The sequence below is a fragment of the Melanostigma gelatinosum genome, assembly GCF_949748355.1.
Source record: "Melanostigma gelatinosum genome assembly, chromosome: 10".
Classification (NCBI taxonomy): Eukaryota; Metazoa; Chordata; class Actinopteri; order Perciformes; family Zoarcidae; genus Melanostigma; species Melanostigma gelatinosum.
This window is the reverse complement of record NC_136643.1, coordinates 21827744-21848223: the sequence shown is the minus strand read 5'-3', so window position 1 is coordinate 21848223 and position 20480 is coordinate 21827744. Positions and strand designations below refer to the sequence as shown.

Below are 20480 nucleotides of genomic sequence, written 5' to 3'. Positions count from 1 at the left end.
CCCGCTCTGTTAGCGTCATGTAGAGCCTGGACTTAAGGGCTAAAGAAACATACCCTCACGCATGTTAGCTACGTAGCACTGACGTTCTCTCTGAAAAGCGAAAGCAAAGGAAAGAAAACATTGGCAGCAAGGAAGAAGGAACATATTGTCAGTCTCTGACCGGCAGAGAAATATGCCACGAATAAATTGTGATACGCAGAAACATATTTGTACGAGTAGAACCTACATTTGCTTGGCAACAGACTAACAAAGTCATTGCCGGCTGACACCCGGTACGAGTGTGGGCGGTGATTTCTCGTTCGCACATTAATAATACACCTGTTATTGTGGACGTTTTTTTGAGCTTCTTGCAGCACGACTCATCCAGGCCGAGCTCTGATTAGAGTTCTGTGATTTGAAAACCCACGACCTGCAGGATGACAAGAGATTAAAACCTCCACTTATCTCCTTTGTGTGTGTATCGCCAGCATCAGCTCGGTGCCTACGGGAGACATTCACGTCAGAGCAGCGACTGAGCGCTACAGGGACTTGATCCAGAAACAAACGCAATAAAAGCAGCGATCACTCCGATAAGAAACGGGGGGAAAGAAAACTCACACATGCCCAGTGCACATAAACACCCGATGATGGACAGACTGATGAAAGGTTGATAAAATGGAAGCACAGATGGATTAAGAGATTATCAGGCCGTTTCCGTGACCTGCGTGTCTGTGGACTTCCTTTCTCGCGTGTGGAAACTAAGTGTACGCGAGCTCCTCACCCTCGGTGCTTCGTGTTCATGTCCTCTGCGTCGTGGGTCCAGTTCGTCATACGGCGGCACCACCACTCCTTCTCTCCTCGCCTGCTGGTATTCTCGTCGTAGCTGCTGGATCCTGTCCGCACTGCCACACACAAGCACAAACACAACTGGGTTAATGTAGCTTGTACACCTCTAAAGGTCTTTACACATCCGGGGGGCACAAAAATGTGAAAACCCCGCCCATGAAACTGATATGTCTGAAGCTTTTATTGTGAAAGGTTAGAACAGAAGGAGTGGATCTGGTTTCCGATGTCTTGGTTCGGACTACGGAGCCTCCGTGTTGCTGTTTCATGAATATATAATAACTCAGAGCATTCTGAGCAATGTGAATGCTTGATGACTGTGTGCACGCATACAGGCACCACACACACACACACACACACACACACACACACACACGAGCTCTTGATCATTCTGACTGCCTTCATCTATATCTGTTTTTCCATCTTTTATGCTTTTTTTCCTCTTGCAAAAGGAAAGAAAAACAAAAATATCAATCACATGAATATTCGTTCTCTCTGTCAACGGAGGAAGAACTACAGCATATCAGCACTGACCCCTGGGTCACGTACCCACACACACCCACACATAATGGAAATATGGAAAGTCACATCATCCACATACTCAACATTACAACTGCAGTGGGCAATTTCATGAACCGAGTTGATGGAAGGAGGGGAAATGTATTGCTGTACCATCAGGAGCTTTATGGAGAGTCAGAGGAACAGCGACACACTTTCCTCCCGTCTCCGAGGGAGTCCGTGAGCATCACTGTGACTTCTGAGTGTTTCCAGTACTCAGCATTTGTTTCTGTTAAACTAGAAATCTGCAGTCAAAAATAAATTTTTAACAAATGCAAATCTTAACACTGTACTAACTCTTACTCTAGACTAGCACGACTCTTTCACACGTTGGTCTACTTTATGCTGGTAGACAATAATGCAGCACATTCAAGCTGCTGGCAGATTATGAAGCAGAGAGAAGTGGCTGTTTTCAATTTCATTCTCTAATTTCTATCTTTTTTTTTTACTACAACAATAACTATCACAGAAAAGGCTGCTGAAACAGCCCGCAGCAATTGAAGATAATGAATTCATACAAAACACAAAAACCTCATCAACAAAACTCATTTACATATAGCTACATCGTTGCCTTCAAAATGATAACATTAATTTGAAGTTGAAAAACATTTCTTTAAACAGTAAATCTTGCATTTTCAAAACGTAAACTCTTTTCAGAAGCACACGTTTATAATTCTCTATTCCCATCTTTTTTTTTTTTCAGCCACTCTCTTGTTTTGCTGGCGACCCTTCGTTCCCCTTCCTCCCTTTGAAATCATAAACCCAGAGAGGTGTGTGAACGACTAGGAGAGCTGCAGCGCTGAAAACACATAACACCTCGTCTCACATCACAAACCCTGTCTTTTGCACGTGTTCAGAACAGGAAACACGACTTTAGTACCTTTATCCACCGACTTTGGTGTCCTACTTTCTGCTAAACTGGTTGAACATAAAGTGTTTTAAATCTGCAAATCTTTTTTTTTTTTTTTAACGTGTTTAAGTTGACTTGTGACAGTACTTATGACTGAATGTATTGCGCACCACCTGTCCTTCGTTCATTCTCTTTCTTCCATTGGAAATTGACTGGAGGAATGAGGGTAATATTATAGACCGAGAGACGTTAGCTTCAGTATCTAGTGTGCGGAGGAATGCATTAGAATAACACACAATCTAGACTCAATCTGTGTGTGGTCACATCTGGGTGCATCTGTGCTCCATATTCTAGCCTATAGGAGTAAGAGAGCTGTGTCAGCAGCAGCACACAACACCCACTGTGCACAGAGTAGATTTGAAATCACATGCTAACACTAAACCACTTGATTCTCCGATCACCTTTGGCGTTAAAGGCTAACTTCACCACCTTTCACGTGGATCAGCGGTGACGGTGAATGTCTTCAGTGTGTGCTATGTTGACCAAGAACGCTGAGTGAGTTGTCCTTCCTGCATCCAGCTCCATCATTTGACGTGACGTAGTTGGAGGCACGGAAGAACGACGGGCTATTTCAGCTTGGATCTAGATGCCGCTGAAAAACAGAACTTCCTCGTTCTCTTTGCTTGTATTGCAAGCTAGCTATGTTTCAAACAGCGAAAGTGGCATCTCAAAATATGGTGCGGAGGATGCTATGGACGAGGACACGTTTTTACAGTGTTCTGGCTGAAAAGGATATTAAGTTTTGCTGTATTTGAGGCGGTGCCAAGGGGGATCCAGATGGAGGCTGCAGCTGCAGGGAGGAGGATCTGGACTGCGGGGAGCCTGCAGAACCCGAGCTGCTGAGAGAAACCACGGACCGGCGGAGCCTTGGCTCAAATTGCCCGGCGATGCCAAAATAAATGGGATCACTCTTCCTCAATGAGTGTCAGCAGTTTTAGTTGCCGTCGCCGACGCCAACCCGCAGACAGCACAGTGTAAGCGTTACTATGCATTCGAGTCTTAAACTGGACCACCGCGTGAGCATTTCTGTCACCGGACGCCATTGGAAGCTATTTTGTTGCGTCACCTCTTAGCAGAATGCTGAAAGAATTCAAGATGGGCTCTGTGTGTGAAAGATACAACATGTGAAGGAGTGAATGCTGCAATGTGCTGCCATTAACAAGGTGGAAATGAAACGCTCACGCTGGTCCGGACGAGCCTCTGAGCTTGCTGCTGTATTTAGACATTTCATCAAGTACATCCATGTCAACGAAGAAGGCAGAGAAACACCTTCGGCACGCTGGCAGCTCATCACAAGTGTATCACATAGACGGAAATAAACACTCCCATTCATAGGAAATCAATTCATATCCCTCTGCTTCACTTTCCTCTTGCCCTCACCTTCTGACCCCCCCCCCCCCCCTTTCTGATTGCATGTTCTCGAGGAAAGAAGTATTCACCCAAATACTGACTTCTCAACAACATGTTTTGCATGAAGAATGAAGTGGAAATCCTCATCACACCGTCTCTCAACACTCCTGTTGTACGTGTTTTGAGTTCCGAGTGTACGAGTCGTGAGTGGCTTCCCTTTGTCTTATATTAGTGCCACTCCACACCTTGGATGGATTGGAGATTAGATAAACAAAGACATAACATAACACTCACAAAAACACACACACACACATTTATGCAAATAGTTCCATGACCACAGCCGCAGGAAGCCATTGATTGGAGAAACAAGTACGCCATAAAAATGCAGACTTGTATGACTTCACTTTTTAACGACGTACCTCGTGGTCATTAAGCACCAATAGAGCTGGCTCCTCTGGTCACAGCCTAATAGCATTAGGGATAAACTACACTATGACTCAATACCAAAAATATGTTTGCAACTGAAATGCTCTCTTTCTACTTAACTACTTCAATCTCTCATCAGGAAGAACTATGGCATTCATTCTGGAATATTTGAGGATTATGTTAAAATAATACGTTGTGTATAAAGCTTGCATATTTCAAAATAAAAGCATAGGCCTGAGGTTCAGTCCACTCCTCCCTCTTTCTTTCTCTCTCCCCACACACACACACACACACACACACACACACACACAGGAAGATCAATCTCCTGCTCTAGCTCCGCCACACCAATAATAATTCTATAAATGTTTAAAATGAGAATCAGAAACCCGGCAGAGCTGTTAATAATGCTGCTATTAATAATTAAGACTTCTGTTCCATTAATAACATGGAGAGATACGCTCTGAAATATATCAATGTCCACAGCAAAGGAATGTGTCCTTGTCATTAAAGCCTGTAAATATTTACTAGCCTGGTTAAGAAAGGTGCACTTTCTTGAAGTAAAAGCTTTAAAAGCTGCTTTCTGGTTTGCTTTTAATCAGTTTTGTCACAAGCAATCTAAAATGTGAGACTCCACTGCTGAAGCCAGGAGAAAAGGTGAGACGTGTGATAGGTCATGTTTGTTTAACATTAATTTTAATGACGTGACACGAAATCAGTCAAATCCTGCACAAACATAAGTTTAAATACTTTGAAAGATGCTTTATTTATTTACACTCTAATGCCTACATTCGATGTAAATACTTTGAAAAGGCATTATCAGCGGGTTCACTTTAAGCTCGACTTAATAACCACATCAATAATGTAAATAAACACGTGGTGGTAAATCCATTACCAACACCCGTGCTGGTATCTAAAGGAAAATCTAGCTGGAGATCTATTGATATTTTCCTTACATCAAAAAAATATATGATACGGGATGTATCGAAGAACGACAGGGAGAGTTAAAGAGATGGAGACTAAAGACAAAGGGTGAGACAAAGAAGGGGAGAAAGGACAGGTTTTTAGTGCTCTCTAACGGATGACTTTCAGCTAAAAGGTTCCATAAATCGGACACAAAATGGCTCTGGTGCAATCTGCCACACAAGCTGCAACACACACGCACATACAGGTGATGTATGGTCTCGGCTTAGATGTGGCACAGGGGGAATATGTCATTCACACCCTCAGCTCAGTCTGATTTATCACTTGTCTGCAAATGTTGTGTGTGTGTGTGAGAGTGTGTGTGTGTTAGCGTGTGTGTAGAAGAACAAGAAACTAGTGAGGTTCTATTGACATCTCTTGGATGGATAGAGGGCTAAGATTCAGTGTCAGAGGGAGTCAAGTTGTACTTTTCAAATATTATCATGTGCACGTGAGAGACAGAGTCAGCGTTGCATTCTTGGAAGGAACAAAGACAAGAGAAGGATAATAAAAAAAGCTAACCGCTGGCAGAGCTCTTGACCTTCTGCAAAGAAGAAGTGAAGCAGTAAAGTGGGATTTCCTTTCATTAGCACAAACACAAAGTCATGATAGCCATTTGGAAAAATCAATAAAAGCTTGAAAACATGAACTGCAATTGATTCTAAAAAGCTTAAGAGACGGTGCACGCTGTGTATAAATGGAAAAGAGGGAATTTGTGCTTTTGCATCCTGCCGATGCTAATCAATGCAGCAAACAATAACTGCTGCTTTACAAATGTCAACGTTATAGATGGCTGTCTTACCCTCTTCAAGGCAACAGTAGATGGACACAGACTCCCTGTGAGATGTGTAATAAGGCAGGAACCTGGAAACCTTTCCAACCAACACCACGAACTACATGAACTCTTTTAGATTATACCTAATCCCTTAATTCAATTAAATACAACCACATAATAGTCAGCGTTTGAACTCACAAACAAGCGGTCGATCATGCTGACGATTGCATTCTTTTTAGGCTGGTGTCTCCTGGCAGTGACGGGACAAGCGGTCGATAACTGTGCGGGAACAGAGCAAACGTAGTTGACGGACAGTGACAAGAGGGAGTCGTGGTCTTTGCTTCTTTGCACACCGCCCACAAACGTGTGTTCTTCCCCCGAGTGCAGTCGTCGAGCGGAGGATCGTTGTCAGCTGTGTCTGACGAGGATCAGCTACATCAACAACAGGTCAATGACGCTGCGTCTCTCTGCCTGTACCTTGTATCGGTGTTTCACTCGACACACACACACACACACACACACAGGATTAGTCGCGAGTAACAAAAACAACTTAATCAATGCGAGTTATTGTCCGTCATGTGTTGACACGGGCGTGAGTCTTCTTTATATGATACGTTCGGTCATGTTTGACATTTCCAGGATTACATCTGCCTCAGGCGTTTCTTCTTTCTGTGACTCATTCAGTGCAGATATTCACAGTTCCTGTCACTCTTACGCCACCATCTATTTTTTAATTTCATCCATTCAGCCCACTCTCTCGCCTCGTTCTACCCTCCACAATGTATGCAGGTAATCTTCTCTGCCGTCACCCCTTTCCTCCCACTCCATCTTAATCTCTTCGTCGTCTGCCCATCTCCGTCGCCTCTGCCCGTATCGCCCTCGACCCGCTCCTCATCGTCGTCTTCCTCCTAATCTCCCAAGCCCGCGCTCGGCTCTAATTAGCCGACGTCTCCGCTAATGAAGTCTGACAACAAAAGATCACCAATGTTGGCAGGTGGGTCGGCGGGAAGAGAAAGAAAGGGGCGAGTAGAGAGAGAGAGAAAAAAGCAACACGGTGCGGTTGTGTATGTGGCGCGAATGTGCTGTCAGGTTGCTCTGTTGCTCTCTTTTCATCTCCAGGCTAACAGGAAGTGACACGTGTTTTTAAAATGCAGCTGACAGGATATGACACCTCTCTTTACGGGGCGGCGTCAAAGCACGGGGAGTAATTAGTGCTCTATCGACTGGCATGACATCAATCAGACTGGCTGTCTAAATGCCGCCGTGTGCAAGAGAGACACTCACAGTGGCAGAGGAGGCTGGCATCCAATCCTCGTGATAATCAGTGCGCGTGTGCGTATTGTAGAGATTGAAAATTGTCTGGCATAACATTATTTTGACAAGCCCTCGGTGTGTGTGTGTGTGTGCGTGCGTGACAGAAAGAGAGAAACAGCGCTACAGGTGGTAAACAGTCTGGCATAAAATCATGTAGGCAGGCTGTCTGGCTCAACATTCTCCTTTGACTTTAACAGCCGTGTGTGTGTGTGTGTGTGTGTGTGTGTGTGTGTGTGTGTGGCTGGAGGCCAATTTGCCTGATGCCTCTGCAAACCACAATAGCTGTGGATGGCATCTCTTTAAAGCTGGATGTACACCTGACACGAGGGGTTAACGGCTGTCCTGTAGGTTTTGATTCATCGTTCAGCGTTATATTTTACTGGTCATGTGTTATATTTAATTTCACTGCCTTTAAAACAATCCATAACAAGATTTTCGGATGGGATTCTACAATTGGCCGGACATTGTTTGTCATAACAGCGATGGAGCAGTCTGGTAAGTTCAGATAATTGCATCACTTTACTGTGGCCTTTAAAACCTACAGCACACAAGCCTTATTACGATATTCAAAATGTACGACGATATCTAATCTGACATCACAATATTGATATTATCAATTAGTGGTGTCGATCCGTACTGATCCCCCCCCCCCCCCTCGTGGTTTGACACGCAGGTGAACGGCGGATTAATGACACGGTTTAACTATCAGAGTGAATTACACTTTTATTCACATTCATTATCCGCCAATTACGAGTAAAAATATGCAAATCAGCATTGATGCTTTCTGTTCGGCGATCCCCGATAGTGTTACATTGTAAACAACCGATCTGTGTAACGTTAGCAGCACCGCTAACCGTGTTCAGTTAAAGTGAGTATTAATCCAGTTGATTGAAGGAGACGTTTTCACAACATCATAAATATTATAGAGGGAATAACGACCTGTTTAACTTCCTAACAATAGCTCTAAGCAGCTTATAATACATCATTAAAACTACTAATGACAAGACTTGTTTTAATCAATAAAATATAGTCTTTTATTTCCTAATCATCTAAATGATGTTTCTAGAAAGAAATAAAAAACACTTCAGATGACTATAACAAAGTGAAAGGATAAAGTTTACAATTTGTGATGGTTAACTTCAGAGCGATTGAGATAATTGAAATAATGTTTAGTTCTGACTCTGGGAACAGAAAGTAGACCGGTCCCAGATGACCTGAGGGGTCGGGATGGTTCGTAAGGCAGCAGTAGATCAGAGATGTATTTTGGCCCTAAACCATTCAGTGCTTTGTAAACCAACAGCAGGATTTTAAAGTCAATTATTTGTTGGACAGGAAGCCAGTGCAAAGACCTCAGAACTGGAGTGATGTGATCCACCCTCCTGGTCTTAGTGAGGACTCGAGCTGCAGCTTTCCGACGGACTTTTTACAGAGACCTGTAAACACACCATTACAGTAGTCCAGTCTGCTGAAGATAAATGCGTGGACAAGTTTTTCCAAATGCTGTTGAGACATAAGTCCTCTAATCCTTGATATATTCTTCAGGTGATAGTAGGCTGATTTTGTAATTGTCTTGATATGGCTGTTCAGGTTGAGGTCTGAATCCATAACTACACCTAGATTTCTGGCTTTGTTTGTGGGTTTTAACATCAGTGACTGAAGCTGAGCGGTGATTTTCAATTGTTCGTCCTTGGTACCAAAAACAATTACTTCTGTTTTATCTTTGTTTAATTGAAGAAAATTCTGGCACATCCAGTTGTTGATTTGTTCAATGCAGTTACCCAGCCCTTGTATGGGATTATAGTCCCCTGGTGACATAGTTATGTAGATTTGTGTGTCGTCTGCATAATTATGATAACACACTTTGTTGTTTTGCATAATCTGAGCTAGTGGAAGCATGTAGATGTTGAACAGAAGAGGCCCCAGTATTGAACCTTGGGGAACACCACATGTCATTTTAGTCAGCTCTGATGTGTAATCAGCTACAGACACAAAGTATTCTCGGCCCTTCAAGTAGGATTCAAACCAGTTAAGTGCTGTGCCAGAGAGTCCCACCCAGATTTTTAGTCTTTCTAGGAGTATGGCATGGTCGACCGTGTCGAATGCAGCACTGAGATCCAGTAACACTAAGACTGAACTTCTGCCATTGTCTATGTTTAAGTGGATGTCGTTGAAAACCTTAACAAGAGCAGTTTCAGTGCTGTGGTGCTGTCGAAAGCCTGACTGGAAAACATCAAAGCAGTTATTTACGGCCAAGAAGTTGGTCAGCTGTTGGAAAACCGCTTTTTCAATTATTTTACTCAAAAATGGGAGGTTTGATATTGGCCTATAATTTTTCATCGTTGCGGAGTCTAAACTAGCCTTCTTTAGGAGCGGTTTAATAACTGCAGTTTTTAGGGCTTGTGGGAAGACACCTGAGAGAAGGGATGTGTTTACAATTTGTAAAAGATCAGTGGTCATGCAGTTTGAAATATTTTTGAAAAAGTGTGTTGGTAGAATATCCAAGCAGCAGGAGGATGACTTCAGATGTTGTATAATGTATTCTAGGCTTCTACGGTCGATTGAATGAAATTGTGTCATGATATTTGAATGGATGTTATTCAGAGATCGGGACAACACATATCCTGTGGTTGATGTGGAGGCACTGACTGCTTGTCTAATTTTCTGAATTTTGTCAGTAAAAAAGCTTCACTGTAGCTTCACTTAGAGTCTCTCCAATTACTGCAGAAGGCGCTCGAGCTGACCTTTACTTCACATGACCTCATCTCTTCCATGCTCTCCGTCATGTTTTTTTGCTTGTTATACAAATATTTGCTGGCCATGTGGCCTCAACCAGGGTAGTTTCATTAGATTTAATATATGATTTAATAGATTTAATCAAGCAAAACCAGCCACCTCCTTCATCTTAAGCAGAATAATAGGAACCCAACCTCAAGCATAACAACTAATCCAACCCTTTCTCAACACGATTCAGCTTAATTGTCTTCCCCAAACACTATCTACTCTATCTACAAAGGTTTGGTGACAACTTCAGGGTTAAATGGTATGAATATATAGTTTGTCATAAGTATTGCTCAAAAAAAGTCACCTACTCCCACATGGAAGAGCATAGAAACAAGTCGATTAAGATAATCAACACAAGGCAGTGGAAATCGATCTCTTCCCACGCAAATGCATTTTTCAGAGAGTTCATAGCACCGGAGCAGCCACAGTACCGCCCCCCCCCCCGGAGCAGTCTTTGAAGCGCCCTGCAGGCACACTCATACCTCTGCAGCTAGCAGTCCGCGATCCATACTTGGTCCGAACGGGACTTGAACCTGGAACCCTCCGGTTCCCAAGCCAAGTCCACCACGGACTGAGCAACTACCGCCAGTAACGCACTGTGTATGACTCATAAAAGTCTCATCCACATATAATCTGACACACACGACATTCACACAATATATAAACTAGCTACGGGTTACCACTACTTAAAATCAAATGCACTTTTTTTCAATCCTTACTATATGAACAAAGGTAAAAGATAAATGAGTAAAAGGAACAAATATCTATAGAGATGGAAACAACATGAAAGATTTGACCTCTTTTGTGTGTTTTGAAACCATGAATGTGTCCATCTGTGTGTGTGGGTGTGTGCGTGTGTGTGTCCGTGTGTGTGTGTGTGTCCTTTTAAGAGCCGGAGTGTACCTGCCCGTGTGTCCTTTTACCGTGTTCGTGCTCCATCGTGGGCCGATGTCCTTTGCATGGAATTTACTTTTCATTGAGAAGTACTTGGCAAATACGAGAGGCGGAAATCATAAATGAGAGGAGGAAGAGTGCAATGGGGGTGAGGGGGGGGCAGAACGGGTATATTCAAGGAAAGGGAGCAAGGAGGGGAGGAGAGGACGAGTGCCTCTTGAGAGCTTTCTCTTATTAGCCAGGCTGAATCATGTGCTTTGAGTACGCGAAACACGCACTCCGGGCCTATTCTCGCTTGCTCTTCATCAACCCCCCCCGCCCCTCTTCTCATTGAGTCCTCTCCACATTCTTTACTCCCAGCGTCTCAGTTCACGTTCCCTTTCTGTTCTCCTTCTAATTTGCCCTTTTATTCCTCGTTCCCCGTCTCATCTGTTGAATTATCCTAAAACTTCCACTTGGTGTCTCCTCCCCTCTGAATCCCTCGCTTCCTCTCCTTTTTCCTTTACTAGTTGATCCTCTTTTCTCATTCCTGCAATTACTTGGGTCCACTCATGTGTCCTTTCAGCCCGCAGAATGTAAAGCCTCTATTCTCTCTTCCAAATCATCCTCATCTCTCACATTTATTTCTTTATTTTTAAGCTGTAAACATGCGCTGACCCTCAACCATTTTCTCCCAAATCTCTACAGCTCGCTCCTCTTCTCTTTTCATTCTGTTCTTTTGTCTGTTTCCCCTATTTCCGCTAACCTTTATCCTCCTCGCTCTCCACTCTGTATCCCTCTCCTCCTGCTTTTAGAAAGAAAATCCCCCATTTTCAACAGTCCCTCCTGCTAATTTGTTCCTTTAGCCCCAAACACTCGTTCTGGCTCTTTCTTCTCCATACCTCTCTTCTGTTTCACCCCTTCCCCATTTTCTTTCTTCAACTCCCCTTCCCCCTTTATTCCTAATCCCACTTAACCCTCCGTTTTAGCTCCCTTTAGTTCCACAACACTCCAAACGTCTCTCTCATATCCGCCATGGTGCTTGAATCTGCTTGCTTCTTTCAGCAGTTAAATAAGATGAAATTCCACATTTCTTTCCACAGAGTTTCAACAACAATGCAAATTTTTTTTCCCCACATATAAAGCCTCCATTTATAAATGACAAAATAGGTATTTAACAAAAAAAGGAAGAAACATCAGGTTGTATTACAGATCTGCCAAACACGTGTGTGGGAAAGTTTCTACAAGTAAAACTAGTTAGTGAAGTTAAGAGAGTTATATCGCTATACCTTTGAGCCACAGCTGCCCAAATTAAACTACAAAAAGATAGCAAAGATACAACCCCAATACACACACACACACACACACCCTCACACACACACAGACACACACACAGACACACACACACACACACACCTCCTCACCAAACCTAATTACCTACAAGAATAAAGTGATGTGGAAAACGGCACCCGCACAGACCAACCTGGCAGCCACTAAAAGCTCCCTCCACAGTGTGTGTGTGTGTGTGTGTGTGTGTGTGCGCGCAGGATAAAGACAGTGAGTATGTATTACTGTTTGCGAGGCACTCATTGAGCCGAAAGAATATCTGATTAATTAGCACGGAGGAAAGAAAGCCTCTCCAGTGAGCAGCCAAGCAATGCTAAAAGCTCATCTTTCTCTCCTGTACGAGCTCCCTCTGAGCCTCTCGTGGTCTCTGCTCCACCATGCTGAACCGTAATGCACATTTTGGGAGCGCATGCCGTTTCCTTTCATGTACTCTGTGAAATAGGACGAGAGCAATATATGCAGGCTTAAAGGGATGGTTCGGATAATTAGAGGAGGGGTTTGTATGCGGCGCTTATCCATCAGCGTAGTAGATGGCGGTCTACTCTGCAACTTCCACTGCGCCACAGCTCCAGCAATGGTCTATCTCAGAGGAAAAGCTGGGTGATATGAAGCAGCAACAGGGCGGCTGCTCTTCCAGCACAAACAAAAGTTTCTCGCGGTGGCAGATGGTGCGCCGATGGCAAAACCACTTCCAACATGTTTATCCTCTTTAGTTAAGCAAACCCGAAAATAAACACAAATAGAGTGACACTAAGAAGGGGGGGGGGGGCAGATGTTTATTCAGCTTAATTTGGTATGAACAATGGAATGAGGGCTGTCCTCATATCGACCATGGTCTTTGTCTATTTGTGTCTAAAATGTAAAAGGTGAGCTGTGTGTATATATAGTTTGTAGTGAATTACACAATAATTAGCACATATAAGCTCTGCCTTCTCCCCCCGCTCTTTTATTTCCCTTTTGCGTTACTCTCCTGATGCCGTTCGCTCTCCGTTTATCTTTCACTCCTGCGCCGCAGCACCTCTCTCTTTCTCAAGCTCACTGCACTCCGCTCTCTCCAGACTGATTGTTTTCTAATTGGTGGAGTGCCAGTGGTCGTGGTTGTTATGGTAACCTTCGAGGGGGCACTTGGAAGGGTTAGGTGGTGGTGGTGGTGGTCGTGATTGGGCGAGGGTGGGAGGGAGGGCGCACCCGCTCAAGAAAACGGAGGGCAGCACTTATCCCAAGGCTTGGGTGGTCACTTCAGAAAATGGACTCTGTGTGCGCGGGGGCGTGTGTTTGACATCCTAACTACTCGCTGCTGTGCATGCACCTAAGCGTGCGAGTGCGCAGGAAGAAATGGTTTCAGAGAGAGAGAGACAGTGTGTGTGTGTGTGTACGCACAGGGTGGGCAAAAGAGTCCTGCTCTCCACTTGAAAATCTTGAAAAAGAGCTCCTTAGCTGTCGCCCTTTTTCTCTTCTCACAGCCGGATTCCCACAGCTACTAGCTTCCCAATGTGAGCCACTCTGTCCACCTGTGTACGGAGATGGAAGAGAGGCAGCAGACTGTACGTCCACGCTACGCTGACTAAACATGAAGATGCATCTTTGTGTTTTTCTCTCTCGCCACCCAACACGAGCCTGGTTGGGGCCTGAGTGGCAGTAAATACAGGGAAGACAACTTACTGTCGCATCCAGCCTGCTGTGTCAGCGCTTATTCTAAAATGTCAAAAGGTGGATCACACAGTAAAGGTGATGTCACTCGGCGGTATACACACGTGCATCCTGTCAAATAAGAACAACCTGCGAATGTGGAGGCCCGTTGTTCACACGTAGCATCACCGAAATGAGACGCTTTAATGTGGAGCTCGGCTTATGAACAGGGTGATAACATGGGAATACTTTTGTGGAAAGAAGCAGGAAGAAACATTCAGATAAAAGTGGATTATATTTGGCCTGTGTGGGACACACAGTGTAATCCTGTGTGTGTGTGTAATGGGTTCACTAAATGCGTCTGCATTAAACTCTTCCATGCATAAGGAATGGAGCAGGCGGTGCCCTTTAGAAGGTGCTGGGCTGGTTGAGAAGCAGACAGTGTGATATATTACAGTGCTATGTGGCTAAATAACTGCGCCTCCAGAATAGTGCTGTTTAAAGCAAACCGCCGATAACAAAAAAATAAATATCTTTACACTCACAAACACGGAGACGCACACATGCAGCCAGGCACGTGGACTTGTGCTGTGGGAATATAAGTGACTAATATGGAAACAGCCCATACGATGTGATGTCTGAACTCCTGCACAGACGACGACACTGTTGCAGAAAAATGGGCGCGACCGTGTTGTTCATTTGAATCATTCAGTGGAAAAATTGGGGAACAAAGGAAAACCTCATTGTTATTTCAGAGGCCTGCTGCACCTCTACTTTGGAGTTTGTCAAAGCTTTTGACAAATTTAAGCATTAGGGGCAACTAATGAGTGCCTATTGATTGGTAATGTGCTTTCTGCTACACGTGTATCCCAGAGATAGATATGAAAGAATAGCATTTATGAGCTGTTTTAGTGCTTGGCTCAGACCCAGCTCCAGAGTAAAATCACTATGGGGGCTTTTTAAATTAGTGGAGGTGCAGCAGTGGTTACAGAGCAGACTGCACGGGTAAGCAGAGGCAACATCAAATAGCACAGTGCTGCTATAGAATCTGCTGTGTACAAAGGCCGGTAGCACAAATTAAACAAAACAGTTCAGACTTTTGTTCCTTGAAATGATTGCTCCATTAAAAAGACATCAACTCGTTGATGCAACAATATTTTTCCAAAGAAGCCAACAAGTTGAAAGTAGCAACTGCCAAATTGCATTATGAAGTATTGCATCCTGTTCAGCGACCATTGCAGCCGATCTCTATTTTCTAATCAAGACGGACTAACAGTTGTTATCATTTCCACTGACTCAGCCGGCTATTTGTGTATTTGGTCATCGAGCAGCACTCACAGCTTCCAGAGGAGGGTGTGAGTCAGAGAGGGCCGTCCAATTCCAGCTGACGGTGTTGTTTCAGCTCTTAAATGATCATCAGTGTCCAACATTATCAAGGACGAGGCAGTTCTTCTTTCATAGTCTGGCTCTCTGAGCCATTCACAATATCCATGAGGTGCTTTCTAACAGATGGCCATCTATCTCCATCTAATACTCTGTTTGCACACACACACACACACACAGCGGTACATGCACTCACAACTTTGTACATTTGCGAGCTCAATGTCTGTTTACACAGTCACATTGTTGGGGCCTTTCTAATGGGTACAAAATGCATAAATGAATACATTTAAGGGTGAAGCCTTGGTTTAAGGTTAGGTTTAGATTAGAGGTAGGATTAGGGTTCCAGCGGTGATGGTTAGGGTAACACTCCAGGAAATGAAGTCAATGCAATGTCCCCAAAAGTCATGAAAACCCGACCGTGTGGGTGTGTGTGTGTGTGTGTGTGTGTGTGTAAATTGGTGTGGTTCATTGCTTTGCTGTGGTGCTGATGGAACGGAGTCCTTAGCGATTTTGTTTATCTCCGTCTCCCACATGCATGCCGCGGCTCGGGCCTCCCTCGACGCACACCAACACCGAGTCACGCACACACACACACACCGCCGACACGCCTGCCTGGTTTTTTTTGTGGGCACCATCGATTACCGTCAGCCGATACTTGGACTTGCTTCTGTCTGCACCATCAGGTTTCAGGAAGTGATGATAAATGAACAGCACTATCTGCCAGGACTGCTGTGGCCGTGGATATAGGTTTCCCCCCAAAAAAATCAAGACGTTCTTAGACTCGTTTTACTTCTTTTACGGAAGGACCTGAGTAAATAGATATTGGATGAATGAAACGAAGTAGCCACAAAGGCACAGCCTGGATCCATGGGACTTACTTCTGCGTCTAGTTCATTATTATTCGCTGAATAAAGTGACTGAAGTGGAAACTGAAACGCTGACATTCCACAAATGTACAGAAACAAAACAATGTGATGCTTAAATATTACATATTTCAAACAGACTACTGTGATTAATATTTTTATAGCTGCACATATAATCATGCATTGCATCATTGGAGCCAAAGCAAGCTATCTGTACTTACACTTACAACATCTAATTTAAAGGAGAGCAGAATTCACGGGCTATGCATGAAAACCTGCAATTCAGGGGAATAATTGCTTCAAAAGGTATCATTTCACAACATCATACTACATGCTGATAATTTCATAGTCGACAATAGACAAATGATGTATATGGCACACTGTTTAAGTAGCATTGACCCTTGACCTTAGTATAGTTTGGGTAGAACCTGGCGTTTACATCAGTGCCTTGGATTGGCTAAAGCTACACTGAACTCTGCTGGATCCCATCCTGCTGTGCATGAAGTGTGTACCCTACAAACTAAGGTCAAATAAGTCTCGACTTTCCATAACGAAGCACGATTTATGCAGAGAGGAGACAATATGTGAGAAATACAGTGTCGGAAAACATTTCTATGAGGCATGAAACTGTCCATCAGACAGGGTTACTTCCTCGCATGAAGGCACGGACAGACATGAAGGTGGATCTGTGCGTGTGTGTGCGTGTGTGTGGGTGTGTGTGTGTGTGTGTGGGTGAGTGTGTGTGAGTGGATATCTGCACCGGTAGATATATTCAGGAGTACATGAGCTGTGACTGATAGTAAAGGTAAGGAGCAAGGATAGCGGAGCTCAGAGGAACACGTTGAACCCTGCAGTGATTTCTTTGGGATAAACACAACACACACACACACACACACACACACACACACTCACCCGTCATTGGCGGTAGCAGGAACAGGAGGCGATGTGGATCCAGCTCCTCTGGGTTTGTTGACTTTGGCGTACAGCCTGTCAAAGGGGTCATCATCAGGGATGGCTCCGGGGTCGTTACCGTGATTCCCATGCCCTGGAAAGGCAGAGGGGCCTTGGGGGGAAGGGGTGCCCACATGGCCGTGCTGAACTGTGCTGTAGGGCGGCGACTGAGACGGCGGCTGCGGCATTGGACCCGTATCTCGGTCCCTGAAGGATTGTATTCGGGCATAGTTGGGGTCCGTGTCGTCATCTTCGACATCTGGATACGCCGACACGCCGCCGCCGCCCTGCTGGTCTCTGAGCCGGTGCTCTCTCAGCTCGGGGTGCCCTGCCTCGATCCTGACAGACAGATGGAGAGCCAATTAATGATAACGATGACTTGAGTCACAACGAGGGCTACCACACAGAAATATCTGTTAACGAACAACACGGAAGCAAACCATTATAGCGTAGAGCTGGAGAAATGACGAGCATGGTGAAGAGAGCGATAGAGAGAACGGAGAGAAGGATGAACAATAAAAAGAAAGGAATGGCATTAATGCGTTCCATGAGAACAATAAGTGAACTATCATCTGAAATGGAGAAGGAAAACAAAAGATGGTTCCCGAATTCCCCTCGATGTCTGTATGTCAGCAAATTTAAAGCAAAAAAAACAACAAACATCATCATCAACGCTCCCCACCTTTCCCTCTCGTCTTTCATCCTCTCGAACTCATGATCACTCATAATGTCCGACTTCTGCCGCTGCAGAGCTGCTTTCGCCTCCTTTTTCTCCTCTTTCTTCTTCCCGAATCTGGACGGAGAGAAGAAGTGATACAGACAGAGAGACGGGCATCAGACACAACGAGTAAGAGAGAGTCAAGTGGAGAAAGAACACTGCGGTATCACAACTCTGTGTGGGGATTTCAACAGCAGATGAGGAACAAACACGACATTAACACTGTTCTTATGTTCTTATGCTCGGTGAGCAGCGGTCATAGTTGAACGCAACCATTCAGCACTGCTCTGCTGCTGCCGCGCTGCCCTGCAGCTGACGCTATCGTGAAGTCACATTTAAATTGAAATGCTCTAAAAAAACGTTGGCTTCCATGTCTCTTCTGGTAGTTTTCCCATGAACTATAATGTACAAATACTATAGGTATGAAAGGCAAACAGATACAGTAAACACACTTGTCAAAAATAGGTAAACAGCAGGTAGTTGGACGATCAAATGCAGATTGACAACATTCAAATCTATATGCATTTGTCTGTGGTTGCAATACATAGAGTGTGAGTAGTTCAATAAATGAGTTAGAAGCAGGATGTAAAGCTATTGCTACTCTAAACAACCTAATCTAAATTAGAAGATGGCCGCACATCAATACTCAAACCACACCAGTCGACACAGTTTGTGTGTGGTCAGCATCAGCAGCACACTCAGGGCTACTGGACACGGCACAAGCCATTGCCAGGAGAGGACCGTGGCTCACGCACACACACACACACACACACACACACACACACGTGATTATTAAAACGTTATAACTGAACGTGAACGAATAATGTGAGCGTCTGTGGGGCAAAGAGAGCAACACATTGACGCAGTATTACCACTCGAGTGTATGGAGATGCATGGTTTGAAAGAGAAAACAACTCGCAGTAAATGATGAATTACATTTTATTTATTTTTCTTCCTTCTTAAAACCATGTACAGCCTGCTCAAAGAAAGCACTCATTAAACCTCACACGCCAGCAGCTGTATGTCGAGTAGGATTTGGTTAACTGAGCCAGTCAAAACCGCGAAATACTTAACACCTCCAACATGCATATGACCTTATCACACACCGTATGTTTTATTTATCTGGTGAATTTATTGATGTATTATTCTTCGGTCTACACTTCCGCTACCCACTGCTGCTGATGTTTTTGAAGTATTGCTATACTTAACCTGCTCGTGCATTATTCAAATGGCCATTCGTGGTCATTCTTGTGTGATTGTATGTGTGACTATATTGTAGTTTAGCTCGTGAACGTCTGTGCGTTGCTCGATAAACAAAACGTAGTATGTACGCTGAGGTAATCGCTCTCTTTGAAATGCTTAATGTGGACCGGGGGGGGAAGCTTTTTCACCGGCCATTGAGGGGGGCTCAATGGAGGGCCATACCGCTGCGCGTGCATTAACAGTGTGAGTGTGTGTTTGCCTCACAGGGGACGAGCCTTGCTCTAACGACTGAGCTACAGGCTTACCCCTTTCTTCAACTCTCTCTCTCCCCCTCACTTAGCCCTCGTTCACCTCTCTTCCCGTTTTTACCTTTTCCTCCTCCTCTGCCGCAGAACTCTCCTCCCTTTCTCACACTAACCTCGTTTCTGTTGCTTCCCATCCATAGCTTATACCTCGCCGTCACCCCTTCATCCTGCCGCCTCCTTTGGCACGTCGCCCCTCGGCATCAAACACTTCTCTCACAGCACTTAACCTCTAACATCCCCCGCTCCTCCTTTCGTCTATGCTTTCTTCTCTCGCCTCAGCTTTTGAAACGTAAAATTAAAAGAGGAGAAATTAATTTGGGATACGGCTAGATTTTTGTTTACATGTGAAAATATGACTTTTAAAGCGCTTTAAACGGTGCAATGTAGAAGATATGACTAGAATACTAATTGAAAACAGGTTACAGTGTGTTGACGTTTCGTCAAAGACATCTATGTCTTGTGTTGGAGATGTGTCTGCTGAAATGAGCATGCTAACCAGCTAGCTCCGGCCCGTCCTGTCTTGTGACACAGCTTGTTCGCGATAGCGAGTCACTGCAGCCTCCAGCCTGCCCTCATGAGAGGAGGAAGAAGTAGAGACACCCTGAGGGCTTGTCAATCACTTTGAATTCACGTTGTTAATTTGATTAAATCCAAGGTGACAGAAATGAAAACGACTCGTATTTTTGTTGTCATCCGCCCTGCCACCAGAAGAGTGCTTTGCCGGGACGAGACCTCCGGTTAGCGGCGCTGTAGCAACTCAAATTCAGCCAACAAAAGGATCCATTCGCTTTTACATTCTCCATACTGACCTCAGAGATCGACTCTGCTCAATAGCAATACATTTCAGAGTTATTTTATGAGGCTTTTGGGAAAATTATGGAAAAGTACTACATTTTGGGTGAATAGGGTGCACAAAAACATGTATTTCTCCACAGGGTCACGTTCACCAGTGAAGATGAACATCACCAATTAGAATAAACATATTTTCAGCAAATGGAAGGGAAAAGAGCAGCCAGGGAGGTATAGAGGGAAGCGTAAAGATGTGTGACGATAATGGACACCTACAGCTTAATTATAGGCCTGCCTCCTCTCTCTAGGCCCTCTTGCTCTTACCGGGCTATACTGGGAGGCAGCGTGCAGAAACATATAGAAGCCACAGACATACATCAAGTAGAAAGTGTCTGTCCTTGCGTGTGCTTGTGGCCTTTCCATGTGAGGGAAGTGACAGAAATAGAAAGCTATACGTTCTAGGGATGCCAGTGTGTGCAAAGAGAACAAGCAGATGGAAGTAAATAGGAGGTAAATCGACTTG

The 20480-nt window shown here is 44.4% G+C and overlaps 1 protein-coding gene across 3 annotated transcripts in view; it reads right to left on the bottom strand.

The window, feature by feature from the left end:
- LOC306783490 (partitioning defective 3 homolog B-like) overlaps positions 1–20480 on the bottom strand; it is a 164182-nt gene that overhangs the window by 46279 nt on the left and 97423 nt on the right. For all 3 annotated transcript variants that reach the window (XM_079277159.1, XM_079277158.1, XM_079277160.1), the window contains 3 exons: positions 17625–17735; positions 16904–17281; positions 761–881 (listed from right to left, as the gene is read on the bottom strand). In XM_079277159.1, the coding sequence (XP_079133285.1) occupies positions 761–881; positions 16904–17281; positions 17625–17735 (610 nt within the window). The remainder of the gene's footprint in view (positions 1–760; positions 882–16903; positions 17282–17624; positions 17736–20480) is intronic.